We start from the raw sequence: 26,848 nt of genomic DNA on the forward strand, positions 1-26,848 counted from the left end.
TGCATCTACTAAGTGAATAGGCAAAGTTTTTAAAAAAACGATATTAAAGGCCATTTTGCATACTTTATATAAAAGTTGCAGAAGAATAAAACACATAAAATTGTTTGACCACTCTGACCGTCGCACGGCAGGGCAAAGAGTCAGGGTTTGCGTTGTACCGAAGGGGGAAACAGAGCAAGAATTTTACAGTACTGGCCCTTAAACGGAAAAAGAGTCCCCTCTCCCAATGACATATAGGTATTCTGAGATAATTAGGGAGGTAGGAATTGTGTTTGATGCTCATAAAATTTGAAACAGTTGATTTCTTAGATTCCCTATCCAGTCTTTCTGTGCTATAAAGTGTGTTTAGCGTGATCCTAAGGTCTTTTTTACGTAAGTCTCATTTGCATTTGGACCTGCCATAATTAACGCTACTCTGCCTCTGACTCACTGCTGCAAACCACGGAGTATCCATCCCCTTCTCACAATTAATGCAGTCACCTATTATCTCTCTTGTGAGGGACGCTGCTGGTTTTTTCCATATGGCAAGCCAAAATAAAGCAGGTAGGGCCCATATGAAATCCTCAATATAGCTTAATTTCAGTTCACTATGTCAAACATACTGAGAGATGGAGATCGGTGCGCCCAATAGTTACGACTGAATTTGTTTTCCTCTCGCTGGATTCTGTAGCTTTTAGCGGTACCCCAAACCTCTGTGCCATAGATAGCTATAGGGACACACTGGGATTTCAAACAATTTAAAATAGCTAAAATGGCCCTTGTCCTCTTTGGCCGGGGAAGACGAAGAATGGAATTGGTGGCCTTTGGGGACTTGTTCTTACAAAACAAAACACCACATGTTCAGACCAGGTGCCATTCACAGCAAAAACAACCCATGATATGGAAAAGTGCTAGTGCATTTTAAATTTTGGTTTCCCACAGATACAAAATTTAGGGAAAGTTTTCACGGCCCACAAGACATTATGAAACATTTTATTAAATTGGTACACAGGTCTAGACTGGACATAAAATCATCAAATCCCTGCACTAGGATACGTAGGGCATTGGGTGTGCGGCCGATTAAAACCGCCTCATCAGCATATAATAACACTGGGAGTTAACTCTGGGCACATCATTAGTAAGTTGATCAATTATTTGTGCAAATTATTAATATAGAAAATAAAAAGAAGAGGGGCCAAGACGCACCCCTGCCTGACTCCTCTAAGTACTTTAATATCATTGGAAATCTCGCCCCCGCCATTAATCCTAACCCGGGCCTTCAAATCTTTATGTATGTAGATCAGAAAATCCACCAATGCCTAGTCTAAACCATATTCTAAAAGAATGGACCATAAACGTGACCTGTTAACAACATCAAAAGCAGAGGTCAGGTCCATAAAGGCCAAATATATTGGTGATCACTGTGCTATGGTGCATTTCTCAATGATTAAATTAAGATTTAGGCGTTGTTGGTTTGGGCCTACTTTGCTCCTATATCCCAGTTGACATGATTCTAAAATACGGTTTTCCCCGGTCCATATTAGGATCTTGTTATATAATACTCTGCCTAAGAATTTCAGGGTGTTGTCTATCAAGGAAATCGGTCTGTAGCAACTGGGTTTGGAGCGATCACCCATTTTAAAAATCGGAACAATAATGCTTGTTGACCATTAGCTTGGTAGTGGGGCATTAGTTAAAATATTAAAAACGTTTAACAAAAGCGGCGCCCAAAAATCAGGTTTGTGCTTGATGAGATCGATGGGTAGTCCATCAGGACCTGGGGCTTTATTACCCACACTCTGGTGGATGGCTTCCTTGACCTAAGAAAACAATATTAAAATCCTACTTGGGGCCCTGTGCTAGACCTCATCACTGCGGCGCGAATTCCGCCGCAGTGCTGAAGGTTCTGATCGCGGGCGTGGTCATGACGGCTCCCGGCCGTCATTAGCACACGCCCAACGTGACGCATGATGGCCGGGAGCCGTCATCAGCATCGAAGAGGTTAAAAGGGTCTGCTTCTTTTGCTGGGGCTGTGTAGATCATAGATAAATGGTCTTCCCATTATTCACTTGTTATATTGCAGCTTATCGAGGTCAGTAACTGTCCCATTGACCTCAAATCTTTAACAGCAGCCCAAAATGTATTCCCGTTCTTTAGGCTGGCGGCATTGACAAGTGACTGACAGCGGTCTTTTAGCATTTCTTCCTTCGTTTTAGAAGTCGCTAGCTTATTCTTCTGCCTCAACGATTTAACAAGTGGGTTGCACCTCGGACTGATCAACAGGGCCTTGCGTAGCTGTCTATTAGCCTCCGAGCACTCACAGTTAAACAATCTGGGTCCACGTTGCACAACAGTGGTGGATTTCGATAGTAAGGATTTGATGGCCTCACCGAGTTTAATAAAGGCACTAATTACCTCAGGGCAAGGATTCTGTACAAACAGAGAAGAGTCGATAAGGCTCAGGTTGTCATTTCCATCATACAGAACAGGTCAGTATTGTTGACACCCTGCCAGACCAGTCTTAAGTTGTCTGTGGAGGGTGATAGGTTCCTGACACCACATTCAGTATTAAATATTGGCCTGGGGGACAGTCTCAGTACTGTTTTAATCGGATTGTGACCACCATAAATTGTGACAATGACTTTAGCTTTCAATAAACAATCCTCTAGGACACGGGAACTAAAAACATAATCAATGTTGGAAGCACTACCCCTCCATCTAAACGTCGGCTCAGGGGGGTTATTATCAATTGTTACGGCGGCAATGGCCATAACATTGATTAGATTGTGATTATTCAAATGTTCCATTAGTTACTCACCCCTGCAGCAAATGTGTCCTCTTCTACATGGCCATTTACTGGTCCTTGCACAGGGTTACAGCGTTAAAGTCACCTCCCAAACAAATACTAGCTGTTTTATTGAGTCCATTACAATGCTGTAGGGTGGCAATAAATTTGAATAAATGTATGAAATTTCCATTTGGTGCCAAGTGGAAGTCGTTGTAGTAGAAGTTACTTAGGTAAATAGAAACACCCCTTGTATACAATAAAACTTGGAAGGTGTCACTTTTGGTACATAACGCCTTAACGCTACCTCCTGCAGCAATGCTTATCCAGATCGATAGGCCCCTGAGGGTCGACCGAATTTAGGGGTTGGGGCTACAATGTTGTACCATTCAAACACATCGATATATAGTTCTTGGGTCGCCCATGCCTCTTGAAACATGAGGATATCCTGCTGTCTCACCAGTTTTAGTCATTTCAGTTGATGTACTTTAGACTGTAGGCCGGACCCATTCCAGCTCAAAATAATCAGATCTGAATTGGCGGAAACCTTAGTTGGAACATCAAAGTCGTGAGTTACAATTGCAGGTGGGGGAAATGCAAACATGTGAACAGTGCCGTGAGACTCCTGAGGTGACAGTAGTCAATCCAGGGTGTCCAGTTCAGACAATGCCAGAAACCTGTTGTGTACAGTCAGAAGGGAGGCTCATTTATCGAAGGACTAAAGCTCGGTTTATAGAAATAGACCAGCGGTACTGAACAGGTGTTAGTGCTGTTAGTTGTTGTGGTCTCATGAGCTCTCAATAGGGATCTTACCATGGATGGTCCACGAAAATTAAACACAATACAGTCTCCTATATTTTAAGTAGAGACACCAACCCACCCAACTCTGCGTACCATGATGATCTCATTCATGTCTGACGCATTGAACTCCTGTTCTTTGATATCCAATCCATGCATTTATTACTCAGATAAACCAAGGTCTCCCTCTGGTCCCTCCTAAGAGTTGGTACACCTGCTAGCACCAACACATAATGGCAAGGGGCCGGTTGTAAACCCAAAACATCTGAATTTGGCCTCTGAAGATTTCTGCTCAAAATGTTGGGTGCATTACTACTTGGTTTACCTGGCATTAACTTTGGTTGTTCACTATCTGATCTGTTAGTACAACCTGGAATAAAATTAGAGGGCACATTTGTAGGAGACTCATCTGTAGATGATAAACCATTACTGTTAGGGAGAAGGTTTGGTGCTACATTCCCCTTAGGTTGAAAACATTCCCTAACTTGTCTAAATGTGCTGCACATGCTACCAGCCAAAAGGCCAGTGGGGGAAGAGGTGGCGATAGCGGTAGCGATAGGGGGTTGGTTAGCAAGAAGAGAGGTGTTAGGGATAACAGAGGGCCCTTCCCCTGGGGCAGCCATAATTTGTACTGTTTCCAGTGGTTGACTAAGCTTTTTCATGAGTGTGTCCAAGTGATCTAAGGGTTCTAAAAGAGATGTAAGTATTAGATCTAACAACTTGCTGATTCGCCTGGACACAGTATCAGTAACAATATTAACAAAGGCGTCCCCAAAACCCCCATGGTCAGATGTCCCCTCAGTCTGTGTGCAGATGGAGCAGTGTGACTTCCCATTTAATGCTGCATCAGAAATACCAGTGCTTGAAAATGACTACATTCATGCGGACAAACAAGTGCGAGAGGAGCAAGTTCGTAGGGGCTGTTTTCTTTTGGTGCAAAAAGGCTTCCCACTCTTCCTCTTGCGTTTAACAGCCGGGATTCGCACAGTTGTTGGGGTGTCCATGTTTGACTAAGACTGGACTGTGTCACGCCCTCTTGGGCTCCCACTAGCAAGTGGGGTATTTTAGTGCCAATCCTCTGATGCAGGTTCAAGTGCAGGGTCGAATATGGACGCTCTAGGATTAGGACTTTTCAGTAGGCCCTCACTGCCCAGGGACAATCGGCACTGAGTCAGTTCGATCTCGCCTGATACAATACTAACCACCCTCTCTAGCATCCTGTCAATGCTACTGGTGGGAGGGCGTGTGGACGATATGCCAATATGTTTCCCCATATTAAATGCTCGGGGTCAGTTCTTGTCAGTTATGATAGATTTAATGGTCCCAATAGGTTGATGCTAGCAAACACCTACCTTGTGCCTCTTAGTGAATGTACCTTGAAATAGGGGTGACCCTGCCCAGCCTCCTCCGGGTTCTGACAGGCAAGGACGGGCCCGCCCTTGGTCAGCTTCGTCCAAACGCAGCCCATACGTGTCCCGTGCAGGGGATGCTCTCGGTTAAATGTATGCGCCTCCGGCATGGGAAGCACTACCAGTAGTGTGGGGAAGCCTGGGAAATGGAATCCCTGGTCCCAGCTCTTACCCCGATGCGGCAAACGAGAGCCCTGTGCAGCGGGAGCTCTCGGTTTAATTTATGGCCTCCGGGCGCGGGAAGCGCTGTCAGCGGTGCGGGGGAGCCTGAGAAGTGGAGTCCCTGGTCCAGGCTCTCACCCGATGCGGAAAAGGAGAGTCCTGCGCAGCGGTAGCTCTCAGTTTCAATTATGCACCACTGGGCGCGGGAAGCACAGTCACAAGTGCGGGGGAGTCTGGGAATTGGAGTCCCTGGTCCAGACTCTCACCCAGATGCAGCAAAGGAGAGTCCCGTGCAGCGGGAGCTTGCGGTTTAATTTATGTGCCTCTGGGCGCGGGAAGCACTGTCAGCGGTGCGGGGGATCCTGGGAAGTGGAGTCCCTGGTCTAGGCTTACAACCCAATGTGGCAAAGGAGAGTCCCCAATAAAGAGTTTCAATATAAAGGAGATCAGCGGTAAAAACCGGCTCAGCAGACCATGAATCCAGCTCACAAACAGCTAAAAACACTTCACATACTGACCTGCCAGACCCATCTGTTGGGCACTGCCTGATTGCCCTTGAGTCGAGTCCTACCCTGCATGTGGGTTATTCCACTTAGCCACTGACATATAACTCTGAGATGCCTGAGACTGAGCGGCATGCCTGAAGAAAACCAGTGTCGCTCAAGATATTATGTCCTAACACTAGATGGAAGCTGGGCTCCACGCAGGTTGTAGTGATGTTGATGTAAAATATTATCCATTTAAGAACGATTGCCTGCCATCAAAGGTAAAAAAAAGTTGGGATTTTCAAATGCTCGTCCTTTGGGTGGTAAGGATAAAAGAGCAAGGTGCCATTGAATTTCGAGTTGATTAAGACCATCTTACCTCAGCAGGCTGTGGACATTAACAATAAATATTGAGAAACAATCTAATGGATCATGTGAATTGAAGGAAGAAAGGACCACTCTGCCCATATGGAACATCATGAGAAACTCTGAGGTGCAAGTGGGTTGTAATTCACCTATGCGCTTCAACAATGTCGAGGCCATCAGAAATGCTATTTTCACAGGAGGCTATTGATTAAACTAGTTAGCACATCAGACTAGCCAAAACCAGATGTAGGTCCAAAGGAGTTGGAGGCGGGGTGGGGGTGATGCCACACTGAGAGGAATGGATTAGGAACTTTAGATCTTTCTTCCTGTCTTTGATAGTCAAGGATATAAATTGTCCAGGCCTCTCCCAGAGGCCCCACTGACTGCAACTTAGTTGTTTCCAGTATCCACCTGCACCAGTGATCAACCAGGTAGCATGAAAAGAGCATTGGAGGATTTCCTCCCAGCAGCCAGAACCTCCAATTTCTCTGCAGAAAAGCAAAAGTATTGAAAGGAGAACTCATAAGGAACCATACCCTTAATCTGAGTAATTATAGAGAGAGGTTCCAAAGGTTCCCTCCTTCCACGGATAGCAAGTCCATGCTCTGGAGTGGCAATGTAGGTTGAATAAATCAGAGTAGCAAACCTGTGAGGCAAAGCTAGTACCACCAGAATCATTGAGCACCTGGACTCTCGCTGATCTTCGGAAGAATTCTCTGCATCACAGGATTCAAGGGAAACATACAAAAAAACTACATCCATTCCATCATCAGGCTTTTCCCTAGGAATGTGTGCTGCCTGTTCAATAAAGAAGCAAGTTGGAGTTCAGACTGAAATTAGCTGGAAAGCAATTTATGCGTGGTCATCCCCAGATTTGTTTTAATGGTGTCATGGTTTTCTACTTATTTCTCTTTTTACCCTTCACCCCTCTCCACCTTTCTCTGCCTGACTACTCACAATATCTGTCCTGTTTTCTATACCTCACTTATAAATTTAACCCGTCTCTATCTCAGCACTTTCTCTTTACTTTTCAACTCTCTTCATTTTTCTCAGCCTTTTCTTTCTACATGATTGTCTCTGCCTTTCTCAGCTGTCTTTCTATCTTACCTCTCTCTAAACTCACCCAGATGTACTACACCCTCTCGCTATATTTCCTTGTCACTGTGTCTAGCTTTTTCTACTTCTGTTCCTAATACTAGAAAAATATCTGCCCCATTATAATACTTTCTCTGCTTGCCTGTTCCACCCTATATGAAGCTATGTTTCAGACTACATCACTGTTCATTCTTTATATTATATCTATCCCTACCTCACCCCTCACTCAACCGAATCTTTGTCGCCACCTCATTTTCCTCCTCTACTTTATTCCTCACTTCACCGTTCTCATTACCTCTATGTACTACTCCTCTCTCCTGACCCTCTCATTTCTATTACTCATCATCCAGATATGTTAAGAGTAGAGGAGGGACAGGGCAAGCAAAAAAAACTAAGGAGACAGTTAAAATATTTTAACAGGCTCAGGGATGGAATAGTCAAAATCGAAAGAGAAGTGCTTTGAGTTTCTCTTGTCCAACGAGAATGCCAGTTGTGAACTGAGATTTATTTATGAATAGCATTTTCGGCAATTCAAGCTATAATTTCAAGCACTATGGTCATGCATCTTCAGTGAAAATTATTGGCTGGCCTCTATAAAGCCACCAAGTCGCCCGTACCATGTCAACGTTCTCTAGGACAACAGCAATAAGGTAATGGATGGAATACACTGGCAATGGCTTGGACCGCATCCCACTCCACCAATTTTGCTCACCATGTCAACTCGGTTTGGACCCAGCCATATTTATATCAGACTTTACCCTGCTACAATGGGAACAGTACAGCCCAAACAGCCAACCCAGGTCCTCCTTGAACCAGAATACAAGCAACCTAGGACCGGTTCAGCGAAGATCTGGCTTAGTGCAGGGTCAAGACAGATTTGCATATAGCTGGCTAAAAACTGAGGTGGCATGATGTGCACAATAATGATGAACTGGGATGCAGCCCCAATAATTACCAGTGGCTGGGATTAATTCAAGCACCATCCATCACTTTTTGTACAATTTAGTGTGTCGACCTAAGTGGGATGTGTATGCCCAGACGTGGGTCTTGAAGACACTGACACTGGAACCAAGCTGTACCAGGCTGGTGAGCCCATAACAAGGGTGAAACCAGTCACAGTGGAACATGGTAGGCAGTTCGGGCTGGACTGCTCCCATTGGAGAAGGGTCAAGACTTATTTGCATAAAACTGGGTTCAAACTGAAGTGGGATGGTGAGCAAAATAATAATAGATTGGGATGCAGCCCGAGTGATTACCAATGGCTGACATTATTGATCATGTAACCCCCTACCTGGTAAAGACTCTAGCTAGCCACAGATTCCTTACCTTAGAACAATTCCAATGTGCCAGACTGGATCCAGTACTTGTTCATGAGCAGTACCCATGTGCTCCGGTAATTGTTTGGCTCCGCACAACTTTGTCGTTCGTCCTGGAAGTGATGTTCTCAGTGCTCATATAGGCGCCAACCCTGCATGCTAACATCAGTTTCTATTTGCAACTTCCCATGCCAGAAGCATAGAGCCACTAAGAACACTGACCACTGGTGCATAAACAAGGTACTCTAAAAGGGGAAACAACCCTGAACTCCAAATTGTGTCCACAGAGTGGGAGGATGGCTAATGTGTTACCTGTGTACCTTGTTCATCTGATTGAGAGTTCTAGCCACAGATTCTTTACCATTCAATAAATACACAAGCAATACTTCCCCGTAGATGGGATTGCACCACGGAATATACTAGAAAGACCTGTAAAACTGATGGGCAAAATTACTGTCACTCCAGATCTGACTTTCCAGGTAGTAGTGCTTTGTAAACCTTTGAAGTTAGCCCACGTTGCTGTCTAACAGATATCCAGGACAGGAAGTCTGCGATTTAATGCAGTGGTTGCAGCCTTCTCTCTGTTAGAATGAGCTTGCTAACCTCCAGGGGGTTGTTTTTTGGACACTGCATAGCAATTCTTGTGCAGAGCACTATCCATAGTGAGACAGCCAGCCTGTGCACTGCCCTCCCTTTCTCTTACCAGATGTACCACAAATAGTTGATCATCCACCCAGAACCCTTTTGTGTGGAAAAGCTATAACGACAATGCTCTTTTGGGGTCCAGCCAAGGGAATCTTACCTCTTCTTTTAGAGGGGTGAGGCAGAGTGCAGAAGGTAAGCAGGGTGATGGACTGGCATACATGAAAGGGAGTTACCACCTTCTGTAAAAAGGATGCTCTAGTGCAAAGGACCAGTTTCTCTAGCTAGATGGTAAGGTACAGAGGTTGTGCCAATAGTGCCTGTAGATCATTGACCGTGCAGATGTTATCACCACCAAGAAGACCGATTTTATTGTGATGAGCCTGAGTGGACAGTTATGAAGAGGCTCAGAAGAAGCACACATTAGAGATGTGAGGACTATATTAAGGTCCCACTATGGCATAATGAAGAGTACATGTGTTAGAGACCTTTCAGAAACCTATGCATAATTGGGGACTTGAACAGGGATGTCCAATATGGCCACAGCAGAAATGTTGAGATGGCAGAAAGATAGCCTTTCAAAGTGTCCAAAGCAGAGCTCTGCTGGGCTAACGTAAGAAACACAAAATCTGGCTCCAATGACAGGCATATACTTTTTTGGTGGAGGGACACCTGGCTGTCAAGATAACATGGCAGACTTCGGGCAGAAGGTCGAAAGCTGTCAACTGTTGCTGCTCTATTTCCACGCATGAAGATGGAGTGTTTTCTAGTTCAGGTGCAGAAATTTGCCGTGCTGCTGCAACAGAAGATCCTCCCATGTCTTGGTGTCCTGGCCATGCTCAAGATGCTATAGACAGACCAAATGCAGGTTTGTCACCAACATCTGTTGATGACAGGTGCCGCATGGCTGAAACCCTGCCTTTCTGGTGGTCTTCATGCACACCTGCAGACAAAGTCTCAATAATCTTCAACAAAGTATGAAAAATGGTCAGTCAAAAAGTGACTGGCGGCTGCTCTTCTCTGGATTTGGGCTGACTGGCATAAAAAAGAAAGAAATAATGTCAGCGCATAGGGGTGACACCTATGTAGGCACCACACATGCCACTTCTGGTACCAGTGACACCAAGCAGAGCAGAACGACACCACCTACCAAGGGATACTGCTTACAAAAATAATTCTGGATCTAGTCTGATGCCTGTGGATTATTCTAAGGTAAGGAATCTGTGGCTAAAATTCTATCAGATGAAATCATTATATCAATCACTTTTTGTACTCTTTAGCCTTCTTTAAGGGGCAGCACACAAGGTAACAGGGACAGTGAATCCTCAGCCTGCGCATACGTGGCCAACTTCAACACTTCTAAAACACTCGCACAACAGTCTTACTCCTCTTGCGAGCAAATGGAGGGTAAAGTAGGGTAGACGAGAGAAGATGTGAAAGGTGATCAGGTAGAGTTGGAGGAATATCAATGGCTGGGAAAATAGGGACTGCGCCCTCTGTCCTAGTGATGCACTACAAAAGAGAATGCAGCAGAAGTGTATGCCATCATAGAATTCCGCACCATCTTAGTTGGGGATACCGTTGTTCCAAACATGTATATTTATTACAATACCATGCAATTATTGGCCCTCCTTTATGTGTTAAATGTATTGAGAGATTAATTCTATGCTCTTTCCTGGAGATACGTAACATTTACTCCAAAGTGCCGGTCGACACCACAGGGATAATATGTTCGTATTATAGTTTAACCCCCAGCCCCACTGCAGCCAACCACACAGAACCCGCTAAAGTGTTGATGAAGAAAGGGAATGTGCACCATGTTCAGCCCTATGTGCACTGTGGCATGGATTGGTGGCTGACTCTAAAGACTGTTCCTTGTCCCACAACTTCTATAGTTTCCTGTAGTAAAGCAGTACTATGTCAATATTTAAAACTAAGAAAATATATAATCTTACTTTGATAATCTTTCTGTGATTAGTTTTTAATCCTCATTTGATATTTGATATATTTGATATTTAATCATTTATATAGCATCCGAATCACCCAGTCGGGGGTATATCCGTTCTAGGACTGCTAACTTCAGTCAAGCAAGCACACTTCAGAACAGATAAGTCTTAGCAGCTTTCTAAATTGTAAGTAGTCCAGACATTGACGTAAGTGAAGGGGAAGTTAGTTCCAAAAAAGGGGGGCGAGTTGAGAAAAGGCTTTGTACCTTACAAAATTTGTCTGATAGATATTAGAACCCAGGTCATAAAGAGCTTTGAAAACAGTGCAGTAGATCTTAAATGTAACCTGCTTCTGCACTGGGAGCCAGTGTAGGTGTTGCAGGAGGGGTAATTATGCCGTTCTGGTAGGGGCATAGGCTACTAGGCAGGCGCTGTATTCTGGACTACCTGCAATTTGTTTAAAGAGGCTTCGTTGGCTGAGTCCAACAAGGCACTGCAGTAGTCCAGGCGGCTCAACACTAGTGCCAATATAAGCATTTTCCGTGTAGGGGAGGGTAAAAAAGTGAAGACTCTGCTTAGTGGACCTGGGGCCAGATGTAGGTAGAACTTATTTACCGATTCTTAATTACCGAATTTTACCGATTCGGTAATTAAGAATCGGTAAATAAGAAGGGGGGGTATGTAGGAACATCCAGATGTTCCATTTACCGAATCGGTAAATATCTGTATTTACCGATTCGGTAAATACCGACCGGTAATGCCCCATTCATTCCTATGGGCTTTGGTAAATACAGATTTTGACAAGGGTGCAGGGGGTGTCACTTTGACACCCTCTAGCACCCCCAAAAAAGGTTCGGGGCCTAAGGGCAGGTCTGCCTGTCATATGGCACAGGTGTGCATGCACACATGTGCATGCACACCTGAATCGGTATTTTACCATCACATTGAATTTGATGGTAAAATACCGAATTTGTAGGGCTTGTGGGACTCTGAAGAGTCCCACCTACATCTCAATTTTACCGATTCTGTAAAAATACCGGTCGGTAAATTTACCGACCGGTATATTTACCGAATCGGTAAAATTACCGAAATGCCCTGTTGCAATCCCCCTACATGTCGAAAGCCAAATACCGATCAGTAACGGCCGAATTCGGCCGTTACCGACCGGTATTTGGCTACCTACATCTGGCCCTAAGAGTGTAAAAACATATTGATGGCATGCTCTCCTAGCGTGAGTTTCTGGTCTATGCAGACTCCCACGTTTTTGACCACTTTTTTAGGAGTAGGGGCAGAGCCCAATTCCTCTGGCCACCAGCTAGGAGTCCAACTCACCACCGCATCTCGCATCTCCAAACAATATAATCTCCGATTTCTCTGCGTTAAGTTGAAAGAAGTTGTCCCTCATCCAATCAGCAATGGCCTTCAACCCTCCGAGAAGATGGGTTGAATGTTGAGATCAGATTTATCAAAAGTGAGTAGAAGCTGAGTTTCGTCAGCGTAAAAAATAAGACTAAATCCTAATTTCCTCATTAATCTCAAAGAGGAGCCCTGCTGTACTCCCGTGGTTACTCTTGTAGACTTGGAGCGCAAAGGACCCAGGTTAGTCGTCTGAGTTCTACCAGTCAGAAAGTTTGCCAACCATTTCAGTACATTCCCATGGACCCCGATGTCCTGAAGTCTCCTAAGCATGATCCGGTGAGAAATGGTGTCAAAAGCCGCTGATAGGTTAAGCAGCACCAAAAATGCTGCCTGACCATTGTCCAGGGCCATTCTCATGTTATCGGTTACTGCTATCAGGGTGGACTCGGTGCTGTGTCTGGCCCGGAAGCCTGGCTGCTAGACATCCAGGCAATTTAAAAATTCAGATAGGTATTTATTTCAGTGTTTTTCCAGAAGCTTGCTCTGAAGGGGGAGCAGGGAAAAAGGGCGGTAGTTGGATACTTCATCCATGGAAGCTTTTAGGTTTTTCCAATGGGAACAACTTGTGCTGCTTTCCATTCAAGAGGGAGTCTGCCTTCCTTCAAAGAGCTGTTGAGAATTGTGCACATTTAAAAATTCAGATAGGTATTTATTTCAGTGTTTTTCCAGAAGCTTGCTCTAAAGGGGGAGCAAGGAAAAAGGGCGGTAGTTGGATACTTCGTCCATGGAAGCTTTTAGGTTTTTCCAATGGGAACAACTTGTGCTGCTTTCCATTCAAGAGGGAGTCTGCCTTCCTTCAAAGAGCTGTTGAGAATTGTGCAAATAGGGGCACCAAGTTGCTTAGCGAGCAGGGAGGTGGTCTTAGCGGGGATGACATCTAATGAAGATCCAGATTTGACTTTCTTTAGTTGAGATTCTACCTCATCTGGTGTGAGTAGGAGAAAGTTCTTCAGCAGCAAAGCATTTGATGTAGTCGGCGAGTGCTCTGTCAAGGAACCTCTCTGGGTACCACTAGTTGCGGTGATTTTGTTATAAATCGTATCGATTTCTGGATAAAGTGATTTACTATATTGTCACATAGAGTTTGGGAAGGGGCCTCTTCATTGTTGCACGCCTTTGGGTTTGTAAAATACTTTAGGATCTGTTAAAGGGTCCTAGGGTTATTACCTGCCTGCTCAAGTTGCTTCGCAATGTAAGATTTGCTGGCAGATTTTAAGTTTTTGTGATATAAATCCAGTGCTTCTTTATATCTTTCCTTAATCTGTGGGTCATATGAGAGGCACCATTTTCGTTCTAGTTTTTTACAATGACTCTTTTTGGACCGAAGGAGGGGAGAATACCAAGTAGTTTGGGGGCATTTGCGGGGGTGAGGACATTGTTTCAACGGGGCTAAATAATCAACTGTAGATTTTATGATAGTGTTAAAGTAGGCCAGGTGTTCCTCCACATTATCAAAATCAGGATTCCAGGACGAAATTAAGTTCTGGAACGGATCAGCTGTAAGTTTATGCCATTATCTATACCACCGCACAGAGTGAGGATTAGGAGCAGAGTGATCTTTGGGGCTACTAATTTGAAATTCGATCAATGAGTGGTCTGACCATGTTAGAGGGCATGTTTCTCCACAGAGGATATTTGGGGAGTTAATAAGAATTAGATCCAACGTATGCCCTGCCGAGTGAGTAGGGGCGTTGTTAATCTTAATGAGGTTGAGTGTAGCCGGGCCTGCCAGTCATGCTGAGGCATCATGATTAGCAGTATTTTCACTATGGATGTTAAAATCACCTAAAAGTAAAACATTTCTAGTCGAGAATCGATGATATGCGGGGAGATAAATTCCATCAATTGGTGAGAGAAGTCTAATAGTGAGCCTGGGGGTCTAAACACAAGAGCTCCTTTCACGCTATGTTGTGGATGTAGGTCTATTATAGATTAGAATTTCTAATGTGTCCTTACACAGTTGGTCTAAAATAGAGATTTTAATGGAATCCTTGTGGATAAAAGCTAAACCTCCTGCCGCCCTCCCCAGTCTATCAAGTTTTTGAATGCGATAGCCCTCTGGAAGTGCCACCGCAATTGCGGGGTTAGACAGTTGTAAGCTTTTCTGCCACGTCGGAGCCTTTCCGACTGACTCAGCTTACAGTCCGACCGCCTGATTACGATGTATGCGGTTGGAATTTAAACCATCCAGTCATTCAGACTTGCTGAGTATTCGTGTCGGTCGGAAAAGCATCATAACCCCTTATGGACAGTGTTTCCGCCATCGGGATTACGATGTAGACTTCCAACAGCCTTTCTGCGTCGGCCTGTCTGACATGGAAAGGTGTCAGAAAGTGACTTTAGGGGCCCATGGCAGGGCCCCCTAGCCCCTACAGCCTACGGTTGGTGGCCAACGGGGTACCTATGGAACACCCCCTGTAAAACCCTGCACCATGGTGTGCCTGGGACTGGGTGCAGGGTTTTCCACACACCCCCCATTTAATCAGAGGAACCTGTGTTTTGGCCAGTTGTTGGGAGGAACACAAGCTCCCATAGGGAACAACGGGAAGCCGACAAAACAGTGTTCGGTCGCATCGTTATACGGTAGTCGGAACCGCCAACCGTGTGTCGGGCGGTCCCGAGTCCAAGACGGTGTTGCTCGGAGGCAATTCCACCCATCGTAATCAGCCTGAAGTGTGTACAAACCAGGAGTGTTGTGTATAAGGGGTGGCAATTCTGTTAAATAAAATCTATTCTACCAACTGTGGGGGAATGCATTATAAATGAAAATGCGTGATGGGTCCTAGATAATCTTGCTGTCATAATTGTGCCAGCAGTTTTCACAATTTTAAGCTGTGGTTTCACCAAATTGTCATATTTTGAGATGTGTCTTTGTCAAAGTCCTGAAACCTGTCTTCTCTGTTATTCTCTGCAGTGCTTTTCTCGGCTGCTCTTACTGAGGACTTGAAGGACGGTCCCTCATATCATTTAGAAGGGTTAAGTCCGCAAGATGAATCCATCCCACTGCTGTCCCGGTCCAGAAGAAGTTTTGGAAGAAAGGAGTACGTAATGTACCATGGAACATCAGTGCCCGCTGCATTTTCCATCCTCAGCAATGGTTTCACTCCATCTAAAGATGGCATGCTCGGCCGCGGAGTCTACGTTAGCAGGGATATAAGAAAAGTAGAAGGATATCCACTGAATATACCTCCTCATGAGAGGGTCATTCTAAAGCTCAAAGTCCGTGTCGGCAAAGTGAAGGCGATCGACAGGCAAGGCCACCCCTTACAGAAAACATGGCACAAACATGGGTATGACACAGCGTGGGTACCTCCCAACTGTGGCATGGTACCAAGTGGTCTGGAGGAAAGCTGCGTCTGGGATCCCAAGAGAATCAAAATCATCGACGTTGTTAAAGCTCCGGCTTACGCCATGGCATCTCTGAAGTCTAAAATTCGCAAATGAAAGTGTCTCATCCTGCGTACCGGTTGCCTTGTTATAATCAGATAAAAGACTTAAAGTCAAGTGTGGTAAAGAAAACGAGGCATAAATCTCATATGTACTTGCCAGACAATAATGCATTGTGTCACTACTGCCTGTTGCACAGAACAAAAACATAAATACAAAATAAAACACATCCAAATATCAAAGCAAAGTACATGAATCATGTGTCGTTCTGAATCGAGGCTTGAATCAGTGAAGCAGGTAAGACTGTGACTTAGTTAAGCCCTGTAAGTTTACACCCCATGAAGGGCCGTGGCCACAGAAGATCTAGGAAACTGAGCAATCATAATTTATGAATGTTAGAGTTGGGGGTCTCTAGTTGGAACAGGTAGGTACTTCTGACAAATAGGGACCCTCTCCTCTAGTCAGAGTAAGGGGGTACACTCCTAAATTAACCCCTGCTCACCCTCTTGGTAGCTTGGCACAAGCAGCAAGGCTTTATCTCAGAGGCATTGTAACTTAAGCATCTGTGACCACATACAGTAACCCAGTGACAACACTACAAATGGACACCACACAAGGTTTTATATCAAAAATAAGTATTCTTTTATATAGAGTTACCACAAAATCAATAAACGACAAAAATAATCCACAGCACTTATTAGAATTCAAGAGTTCTGGTTAAAAGGCTTAAATCAAGGTTCTGTGCGAGTCTGTAGCCCTGTCCCGCTACAGCATTGTTGAAATAACACAGTCTAACAAATCCAGCAGACCGCGTCGGTCCGGGCCCACTCAAATGTCGACAGACTCAGTCACAGTACCTTTAACTTGATGCGGCCGGCACGGATGTGCAAGCCGGTTCCGGTGTTCGTCGCGGTGCAGAAAAGAAAGCGTTGCAGGACACGTTGTCCCTCAATGCTGTGCAGGCAGCGGCCCGTTGACGGCGTTGGTGGATCCAAGGCGTGTGTTGCAGGGCAAGACGGTGATTTGTTGCGGTGCGGCGACAGAGCTGGAGTTCGGGAGCTGGCGTTGATCAGTCCAGAGAGCGGTGCGAGTCGGGCGGTGCATCGCGAGGCGGTGGCCAACTCTGGTGCGTTCACAGGACTCGAAGTCAGCAGCAGTGACCGCGTCGGTCAGACCAGTACGAGTCGATGTAGCGAGGTGTTGCATGTCGCAGTGTCCACCAGTCGCGATGTAGGTAACGACTTGGTGACGGTGTCGGAGTCAGTGAGCCCAGAGCTCGCGTTGTTTGAGGCGGACAGTGCTTGATGCAGTGCCCACAGGACACTGGGCCGGTTGTGAGAGTAGGTCACAGCACCCTGCCTCTGTAGCCACTGAAACAGCATTTCCAGCAGCAATTCTCAAAAGGCTGGTGAAGTCCACAGGTCCTGGGACTTCGGTCAAGGGGCAAGCTCTCTTTCAAGCCCTTGGAGACCTTTGCACAAGTTGAAAGTAAAGTCTACAAAGTTATTTCTCCTCTCTTTGGCAGTCAGGCAACCACTGCGGGCCAAGCCCCCAAGCAGCACTTCAGCTTGGGAATAGTCTCTTCTCAGTTTCTTGAGGTTCCTCTCCTCAGCAGAGGTTTCGTCTTGTAAGTCCAGAAGTGATCTAATTTCTTGGGATCAGGCTCCCAATATTGATACCCCAAAATCCTTTGTCCTCTGAGGGCAGAGGGGCATTTGCCCAGTCCAAAAGAGTTCTGTTTACATGACTCATTCTTTCCTGTCACAGTGCAGGGCAGAAACATCAGATGCCCCACGGGAGGTGGAGCCAGCATTGTGGAGGGAAACCACAGCCATGGAGCACATTGTTAACATGATTCCTTCTCTCCTTTCACAGTGCAGGGCAGAGACATCAGACGCACCACAGGGGGTGGAGCCAGCACTATGGGGGGGGCGGGCACAGTCCTATTCAGGTCCCAGGTGCAACTCCTCCCTCCCATCTAGATGCAGATCTCTCTATTCACCACTGGGCTAACTCATTCTGTCTCCTGGAATCCCCCAGCCCTGTCACTCACAAACTCCAGACAAAGGAATATACAACCTAGCAGAGGCAGGCTTGAAAGGTTAGGCAAGAAAATACCTACTTTCTAAAAGTGGTATTTTCAAGCACAGAATATTAAAACCAACTTTACTAAAAGATGTATTTTATTATTCTGAGTTCAGGCATACTAAACTCGAATTTCTACCATGTTCTCTGAGTCAGGTAGGATTATAAAATGTAATAACTCTAACAGCCCATTCTGGCCTATAGAAAACAGGTAGCCTTGCAATAGTGAAAAAACGAAAATGGCTGTAATTCACTATTAGGATATGCCATACACATCAGGGCTTGTCCTACCTTATACTTACAATACACCCTGCCCTTGGGCCTACCATAGGGGTGACTAATATGTAGAAAAGGGAAGGTTTAGGGACTGGCAAGTGGGTGCACTTGCCCAGTCAGCATGACAGTACCAGACTGCACGGAGGCTCTGCCATGGCAGACCTTAGACTCGTTTTACAAGGCCACTTCTGTGGGTGGCACAACCAGTGCTGCAAGCCCACTAGCGGCATTTGGATTTACACGCCCTGGGCACACTTAGTGCAATGTACTAAGGTCTGATAAGTAAACCAAATAGTCAATCATGGAATCACCAATTAATACATTCATTTACAGTAGGGAGAGCATATGCACTTTAGCACTGATCAGCAGTGGTAAAGTGCCCAGAGTCCTAAACTAGCCAACAACAGGTCAGACAAAATATAGGAGGAAGGCAAAAAGTTCAGGGATGACCTTGCAAAAAGGGCCAAGTCCAACACAACCCCCTTCCATCCAAACCGCAGGGTAGACCAATCACTACCTTGATGCGCTTCCCTGCTTAGGGCGCTAGAACATGGACCGGGCCCGCAACAGCAGGGGCATATTCCAGTTCTACGCCAATCTGAATCCATTTAAATTCCTCTGTCCATACTTTCAGGGTCCACCAAACTAATCCATAGGGAACCCTTTTCCACACCTGTGGACACCACCTGTGCAGCATCTAACCTTAACTTGCTCACAGGTGTGTCCCAACAGACAGACAGCAAGTCACAGTGGCCACTGACAGTAGTCAGGGATGAGACCCAAGCCTTATGCCTCTCAGGGCTCTCAAACCTCTGTGGCGTCAGAGAGCGGGGGGTAGTAGCCCCAGGTGCTTGGCACACTTTGTCCACTCTCCCTCCTGTCAGGTCAGGTATGACATCCTGGTACTGACCCACCAACCCTAGGCCTGTACCCTGTGGCTGGACCAGAGACTCTCCCACACCCGGTCCTCCTTCTTGGGGCTTTGAACCCTCCCACCTGGAGTGGTACCCCCTTCCAGAATTGTCTGGGCACCTGTGGCAGGTGTCCTGCACAATTCGCCCACCAGTTCAGGGGTTCTATCCTGCAACTGGGCAACCAGGTCAGGGGGAACACCCGGAACCTGGCCCTCCAACCTAGGGTCTGAACCCTCTAGTTGAACTGGGGTCAGAGATGAGGACTCCCTCCCTCTGCACCCCTTTCCGGAGGGCTGTACCCTCCCACCTGGAGTGGTACCGCTAGAAGCTACATCGGTCAGGACACTGATTACAGTCGCCCCTCCCTTCAGGTCAGACAACACCTGAACCTGGCTTCCCAACCCAGGGACCAAACTCTGCGGTTGAACACTTGCTTGGCAAACCAGGACTTCCTGGGGAGTGCATATAACCTCCCCGAGGGGGACACATAACTCATGTGTCGTGTGACAGTCTGCCTGGCGCAGTTCTCCCGACCCCTGTCCATCGAACAGTGCGCGAAGATCCCCCAGGACAGAAGTGGTGTCACCATGATCGTTCACCAGTGACGCAGCCCTTCCGGCTGGCCCCTGACTAAGCATGAGCGCTACATCCGCGCCGATCGCGGATTTTGCAAATTTTCGGTAAATTCGCGATCCGCGAACTCTCGCGAATTTGCCGAAAATTCGCAATCCGCGAGCGGCGGATTCCGGGGGCAAAAGTTCAACCATTCCTGGTCTGTTGTAACTAATTTACGATGGCGCCGGCAAGCTGCCAGCGCCATCCTAAGATAGCTACTAAATTAGCTTCAACAGGAAGCTCTAATAGATAAGATAAAGCAGGTCATCGAGCGCCTGCTTTATTTAATCTATTAGAGCTTCCTGTTGAAGCTAATTTTGTAACTATCTTAGGATGGCGGCTGGCAGCTTGCCGGCGCCATCGTAAATTAATTACTACAGACCAGGAATGCCGTTGTGGAGGCTGGGCAGGTGTGCCTTCTTCCCAAATATACCGTCGAAAATCAGCTGTGACGCTGGACAAAGGCCTTTGCATCTTTGACCTTCACGAGCGCAATCCCCGTGCTGTTATGTGGCCAGGGGCTTCTGTCTCTACATCTGCTGCTCTGATCAGTCTCTGACCTTGTATACACACAAGAGCCATGTGCACTCGCATGGAAGCGCCGTCCGTTTGGCCCCGCCCACACACTCGCGGTGTGCACCGTCTTCCCGCCATTTACCCACTATGATGGGCAGATCACTCAAGGGACCCCTGCGCCCTTCGGCGCAATTGCATAGTACCACACACCTGGCCGCTGTAGACAACTCTCTGCCACTTTAAGCAGCTGTAGTGTAGTAAAACCACTATACATTGACCCAACGAGGTAGCACTTACTGATCATCCAGTAGAAAGTACTCCAGTTGAGTAGAGGTATGGCACAAAACGGTGGCGTCTTCTTGAATAAATACGAAGGGCAGGGTTCAATCTGGCACGATGGTCCACTCCTGGCATGGAAGCCACGCCCCCAAATCCGCCGATCCGCTAAATCCGCGGATTTTGCGGATCCACGATCCGTGAATCCGCAAATTCGTGAATCGTGGATCCGCAAAATCCGCCCATGCTTACCCCTGACCCACTGGTTGCTCCACTGGGGACTCTGTCCCCCTCTCACCCCTCAGTCTCGTCCTCTGTACCCTCCCAACTGGAGCGGCACTGCCAGACACCAGAACTGATGAAGGCCTGATTACAGACACTCCCAGCTCACCAGATACTAGGGGATCCCCCTCAATGGGCGACCCATCAGGACACCACCTGGTGTTCCCTTAAAGAACCATCCTGGCTTTGGGACTGGGTTTCGGGCACCTGGGGACACACAGCCCCACACTCACTCCTTCTCCACTGAGACAGGACGTGAGCCCCTACACCCCTTCCACTACAACGGGACCTAGCTGGGCTACTCTGAACCACTTCCATCACTCTGGGTTGGAAGATAACAAAGCCACTCCTCTTAGAATCACCCCCAACTGCCTCTTCAGATCCTCTGGAATCCACTAAAAGGTCGGCCTCCAATGTGAACTCCCTGGGGTCAGAGAACTCACTCTCCAACTGGTGTTGGCATAGCTCTGGAAAACAGGGACTTACAGTATGCTCTCCCACAATTGGATCACACAGCCCCCTACAAGGGTTAACCAAACTATCCTTCACCTCACCATCCAGTGCCTTGCACACGTACTCCACACCACTCTCCTGAGACGGGCAAGACAGTATCTGACTGTCTCTGTCACACAATCCACACTCTTCTGGGCGGTCTTTATACTCACATACCAGGACTTCAACTTTAGGGGAACCCCTCTCCCTGCACCTCTCATCTAGAGTCAGTAGAGTCTCGCTCCCACCACAAGGACCATGAACTCCTGTACCAGTTACCATATTCCCCTCAGGGACACTGCTCACTACTGGAGCTACCTCATGTCCTTGAACCTCCTGGTGTATACTAACCCCCTCCAAGTCATGTGCCTCATCTCTGGGTGTGTGTACTACTCCCTCAGTACTAGAAAATAAAAATGTTCTGCCATCATCTGAGCTGGACTCCACCTCCAACTCAGCAAAGCTCAATCTCTGAGCTACACACATTTCTTATTGCTGGGCTGAGACACTCATGGCCTCAAGCCCCTCAAGCTCTAAATCAAGCTCCCTCATTATCAACTCATGCTTCATTTCCATTCTCTTTTCCTCCAGGGCCAATTTCCTATTCTCTAACTCCAGTTGTACACTTAACTGGAGCTTGGCCATCTCCATTTCATGTATCCTGTTTTCTCTCCTGTCTGCCAACTCTTCTGGGGACAAGCCTCGGGCAGAAACACTGCTACCCATTGGGGAGGTTGCACCCCTCCCTTCTGGACCCAGTGGTTCCTCCAGCTGCTGCTCTCCATCCTCAAATTCAATCTCATTTCCAGGGGCATTCCTTGCCTCGACCCAGGCCCTCAGCACCTTTTGGAACTGCTCCCTTCTGGAGAGTCTGGACACGGCTCCTGAGATGTTTGTTGGTGTAGCTTTCTAGTTTCTCTTCCTCCCAATCACAGTCAATAGATGCCATGGATGCTGCCTTTTCCATTCTGACTGAACCAGGCATGACGTTTCAAAAATGGAGATCCCTGGCAAAAACAAGTACCAGAAGTACATGGTTGCGTTATGGTCTGCACTCACTAAGTAGTGTTCACCGATCCCTGTACATGAGTCACAAATGCAAATCTAGAATCCCACCGCTGCCACCAATGTTAGAATTGGGGGTCTCTAGTTGGCACAGGTAGGTACTTGTGACAAATAGGGACCCTCTCCTCTAGTCAGAGTAAGGGGGGGTACATCCTAAAATAACCCCTGCTCACCCCCTTGGTAGCTTGGCACAAGCAGCAAGGCTTTATCTCAGAGGCGTTGTAAGTTAAGCATTTGTGACCACATACAGTAACCCAGTGACACCACTACAAATGGATACCACACAAGGTTTTATATCAAAAATAAGTATTCTTTTATATAGAGTTACCACAAGACCAATAAATGACAAAAATAATCCACAGCACTTATTAGAATTCAAGAGTTCTGGTTAAAAGGCTTAAATCAAGGTTCTGTGCGAGTCGGTAGCGCTGTCCGGCTACAGTGTTGTCGAAATAACACAGTCTAACAAATCTAGCGGACCGCATCGTTCCAGGCCCACTCAAATGTCGACAGACTCAGTCACAGTACCTTTTACTTTATGCGGCCGGCACGGACGTGCGAGCCGGTTCCGGTGTTTGTCACGGTGCAGAAAAGAAAGCGTTGCAGGACGCGTTGTCCCTCGATGCGGTGCAGGCAGCGGCCCGTTGACGGAGTCAGTGGATCCAAGGCGTGCGTTGCAGGGTGAGACGGTGCTTCGTTGCGGTGCGGTGACAGAGCCAGAGTTCGGGAGCTGGCGTTGATCAGTCCGGATAGCGGTGCGAGTCGGGTGGTGTGTCACCTGGCGGTGCCCAACTCCAGTGCGTTCACTGGACCCGAAGTCAGCAGCAATGATCGCGTCAATCAGACCAGTATGAGTTGGTGTTGCGAGGCCTTGCACGTCACTGTGTCCACCAGTCGCAGTGCAGGCAACGGCTCTATGACGTCGTCAGGACGGAGTCGGTGAGTGCAGAGCTTGTGTTGTTTGAGGCGGACGTTGCTTGATGCGGTGCCCACACTGGGCCGGTTGTGAAAGTCAGTCACAGCACCCTGCCTCTGTAGCCACTGAAACAGCGTTTCCAGCAGCAATTCTCAAAGGCTGGTGAAGTCCACAGGTCCTGGGACTTCGGTCAAGGGGCAAGCTCTCTTTCAAGCCCTTGGAGATCTTTGCACAAGTTGAAAGTAAAGTCTACAAAGTTATTTCTCCTCTCTTTGGCAGTCAGGCTACTACTGCAGGCCAATCCCCCAATCAGCACTTCAGCTTGGGAATAGCCTCTCCTCAGTTTCTTCAGGTTCCTCTCCTCAGCAGAGGTTTCGTCTTGTAAGTCCAGAAGTGATCTAATTTCTTGAGATCAGGGTCCCGATATTTATACCCCAAATTCCTTTGTCCTCTGAGGGCAGAGGGGCTTTGCCCAGTCCAAACCAGTTCTGGAGCACTCTCTTTACATGACACCTTCTTTCCTTTCACAGTGCAGGGCAGAAAAATCAGACGCCCCACAGGAGGTGGAGCTAGCATTGTGGAGGGAAATCACAGCCCTGGAGCACATTGTTGACATGATTCCTTCTCTCCTTTCACAGTGCAGGGCAGAGACATCAGATGCACCACAGGGGGTGGAGCCAGGTCTGTGGGGGGGGGAGGGCACAGTCCTATTCAGGTCCCAGGTGCAACTCCTCCCTCCCATCTAGATGCAGATCTCTCTATTCACCACTGGGCTGACTCATTCTGTCTCCTGGAGTCTCCCAGCCCTGTCACTCACAAACTCCAGACAAAGGAATACACAACCTAGCAGAGGCAGGCTTGAAAGGTTAGGCAAGAAAATACCTACTTTCTAAAAGTGGTATTTTCAAACACAGAACATTAAAACCAACTTTACTAAAAGATGTATTTTATTATTCTTAGTTTAGGCATACTAAACTCGAATTTCTACCATGTTCTCTGAATCAGGTAGGATTATAAAATGTAATAACTCTATCAGCCCATTCTGGCCTATGGAGAACAGGTAGCCTTGCAATAGTGAAAAACGAAAATGGCTGTACTTCACTATTAGGACATGCCACACACATCAGGGCTTGTCCTACCTTATACTTACAATGCACCCTGCCCTTGGGCCTACCCTGGGGTGACTAATATGCAGAAAAGGGAAGGTTTAGGGACTGGCAAGTGAGTGCACTTGCCCAGTCAGCATGACAGTACCAGACTACACGCAGGCTATGCCATGGGAGATCTTAGACACGTTTTACAAGGCCGCTTCTGTGGGTGGCACAACCAGTGCTGCAAGCCCACTAGCGGCATTTGGATTTACACTCCCTGGGCACACTTAGTGCACTGTACTAGGGTCTGATAAGTAAACCAAATAGTCAATCATGGAATCACTAATTAATACATTCATTTACAGTAGGGAGAGCATATGCACTTTAGCACTGATCAGAAGTGGTAAAGTGCCCAGATCATAAAATAGCCAACAACAGGTCAGATAAAATATAGGAGGAAGGCAAAAAGTTAAGGGATGACCCTGCAAAAAGGGCCAAGTCCAACAATGAAGTTTCCACAAGGACCACTGTAGGCACAGGAAGCAGGGAGGGGTAAATGGGTCAAATTAGAAACAGTTGAGAATGCTTTTTAAATGTGTTGGCCAGTTGAAGATCAGTCCACCACACATGGCGGAAGAAGCAAAAATCAATCTTTGGCAAAGGCAATAAGTTTTGCCTTCTGTCTTTGCCAATGTTGGCCTAGTGGTTTTGCAAAGGCCACACAGCACTGCCCAAAAAACTAAATAATTAATTATTTTTGATGCCGGACAGGCTTGGAAAAAAAAAGTTTTTAAAAAAGGTGACATGCTTACGCACACATATATGCATCATAAGGCTCCACGCTCCCTCTCACCACCCATGTGTCATGACCCAGCAGCTTGGAATAGCAAATAACAAAAGTGCACTGAAACATATTCTTCATTGAAAGGAGCCACCCAATAACAAAATTCAGCTGCTGTGCCCTCTGATTTTATTTTGTTTTAACTGGGAAGGCATCGCAACTATGAGGGGGGAGTGTTGGAGCGGTAACAGGGTGTGATTAGCAGTGGGGGACAACAAAGCGACATTGTGGGTGATGGGTTCAATATTTAAAAAAGGAGAGAAAATTGTGCAGGGTGGTGAGGTGAAAGGGAGCAACACACAGAGAGCAAGGGCGGAGTGGGAGCAATACAGAGAAGGCAGGGGAAGTGAGGAAGCAGCACTTTATGGAGACAGAAAGGAAATACAGAAACTTTCAATGAGAGCTCAGAGAAAAAACAACTAGTTACCTGAATGCAAGCAGAGGAAGAATACAAGTCATCCCTTCCTAATGATGGTAATAAAAATATACTCCAAGGTAGAGACAAATGAAAAAAACATAGTGCAGTGTAGTTCCTATATCCCTGATAGGCTCTGTGCATTGGAATAATATACACTATAGATTTGACATAGGACTGAGGTCAGTATGTCTCTATCCAGTACATTAAACGTAATTACTTGTGTGTGCCAGCTAACTCAGAGGTCACTAGAAACTTTCTTGAATGAACAAGAAGAATTAGTTTCTGACAACCGCATAAACATGACAACTTTGTTTTCCTTAGAGTCAGAACAATAGCTTCAGAGTTGTGGAAACAATAGATAACCCTTTCACTCAGTCAATCATGCATGCTTTGTTTCTACAGAGTTGTTGCACAGAAATAGGGAGGCGGGTGTTGCAATAAAAAGGGTTTATTGAACAGTTTTCTTTCTCATGCAAGAGATACGAACTGATACAATCGTAAGACAGACTGCGAATGAAAATGCGTACAGCGTTAACAGTAATATAAAATAATAATGTAATAGCATGGTCTGTAGCTATGACATATATAAAAATACATGCATAAATACCACAGGCTAAAATACTCAACTGGTGCTTCTAACATAATCCTACCCCAGTGTACCTAACCTAAGTCTACTATGAGGGAAGAATGTAGGTGCTGTTTTAGCTATAGTTTAGTTTAGTTTAGTTGTGCCAAAGGTTTCTCTAGGTTCTAATCAGCTCCACACCTTAGAATGAGAGAGGTTGGTATCTCTTTCCCGGGACTCAATCTCCAACACCCCGCAAGGGGAGTCAGAAACACTGGAGCTGGATTCTCAGCGAGGAGGATCACAGCGTCTGGCCAGTGCGTCAGTTGGAGAGTTGACTTCCTTTGGGACTTGCTGTGGTGAGCCGCGTCGTGCAAGTAGGTAGCCGAACCGCACCATACCTTGCCATAGCAAGTGAAGGTATATTTATACCTTGAAGGTGTTTAAGAATGCCAGTATTGACGTAAAAGTCGGGTATGAGAACGTCATGAATGAACCCCTATGGAATAGATGTTCATGCATAATAAATGAGTTCTTGGAGAGATCATTATTCAAGCAAGGGGAAGTTCTAAAGGCTTAAGAGTTAGTATGGGCGAATTTTGTGGATCTGCGGTACATGAATTCAAGCAAAATCGCAAAAAAATCCGCGAATTTTCCATCAAAATCGCGGATTTGTTTGCGATTGCACTCTACTCAACTGGAGTACT

At 46.4% G+C, this 26,848-nt stretch overlaps 1 protein-coding gene across 1 annotated transcript in view; it reads left to right on the top strand.

The window, feature by feature from the left end:
* LOC144781535 (uncharacterized) overlaps positions 1 to 16,036 on the top strand; it is a 51,172-nt gene extending 35,136 nt beyond the window's left edge. Inside the window, exon 2 of the mRNA XM_078660441.1 lies at positions 15,317 to 16,036. Coding sequence (XP_078516567.1) covers positions 15,317 to 15,846 — 530 coding nt within the window. The 3' untranslated portion in view covers positions 15,847 to 16,036. The remainder of the gene's footprint in view (positions 1 to 15,316) is intronic.
* The last annotated feature ends 10,812 nt before the right edge of the window (positions 16,037 to 26,848 follow it).

Source organism: Lissotriton helveticus, chromosome 9 (assembly GCF_964261635.1).
Source record: "Lissotriton helveticus chromosome 9, aLisHel1.1, whole genome shotgun sequence".
Taxonomy (NCBI): domain Eukaryota; kingdom Metazoa; phylum Chordata; class Amphibia; order Caudata; family Salamandridae; genus Lissotriton; species Lissotriton helveticus.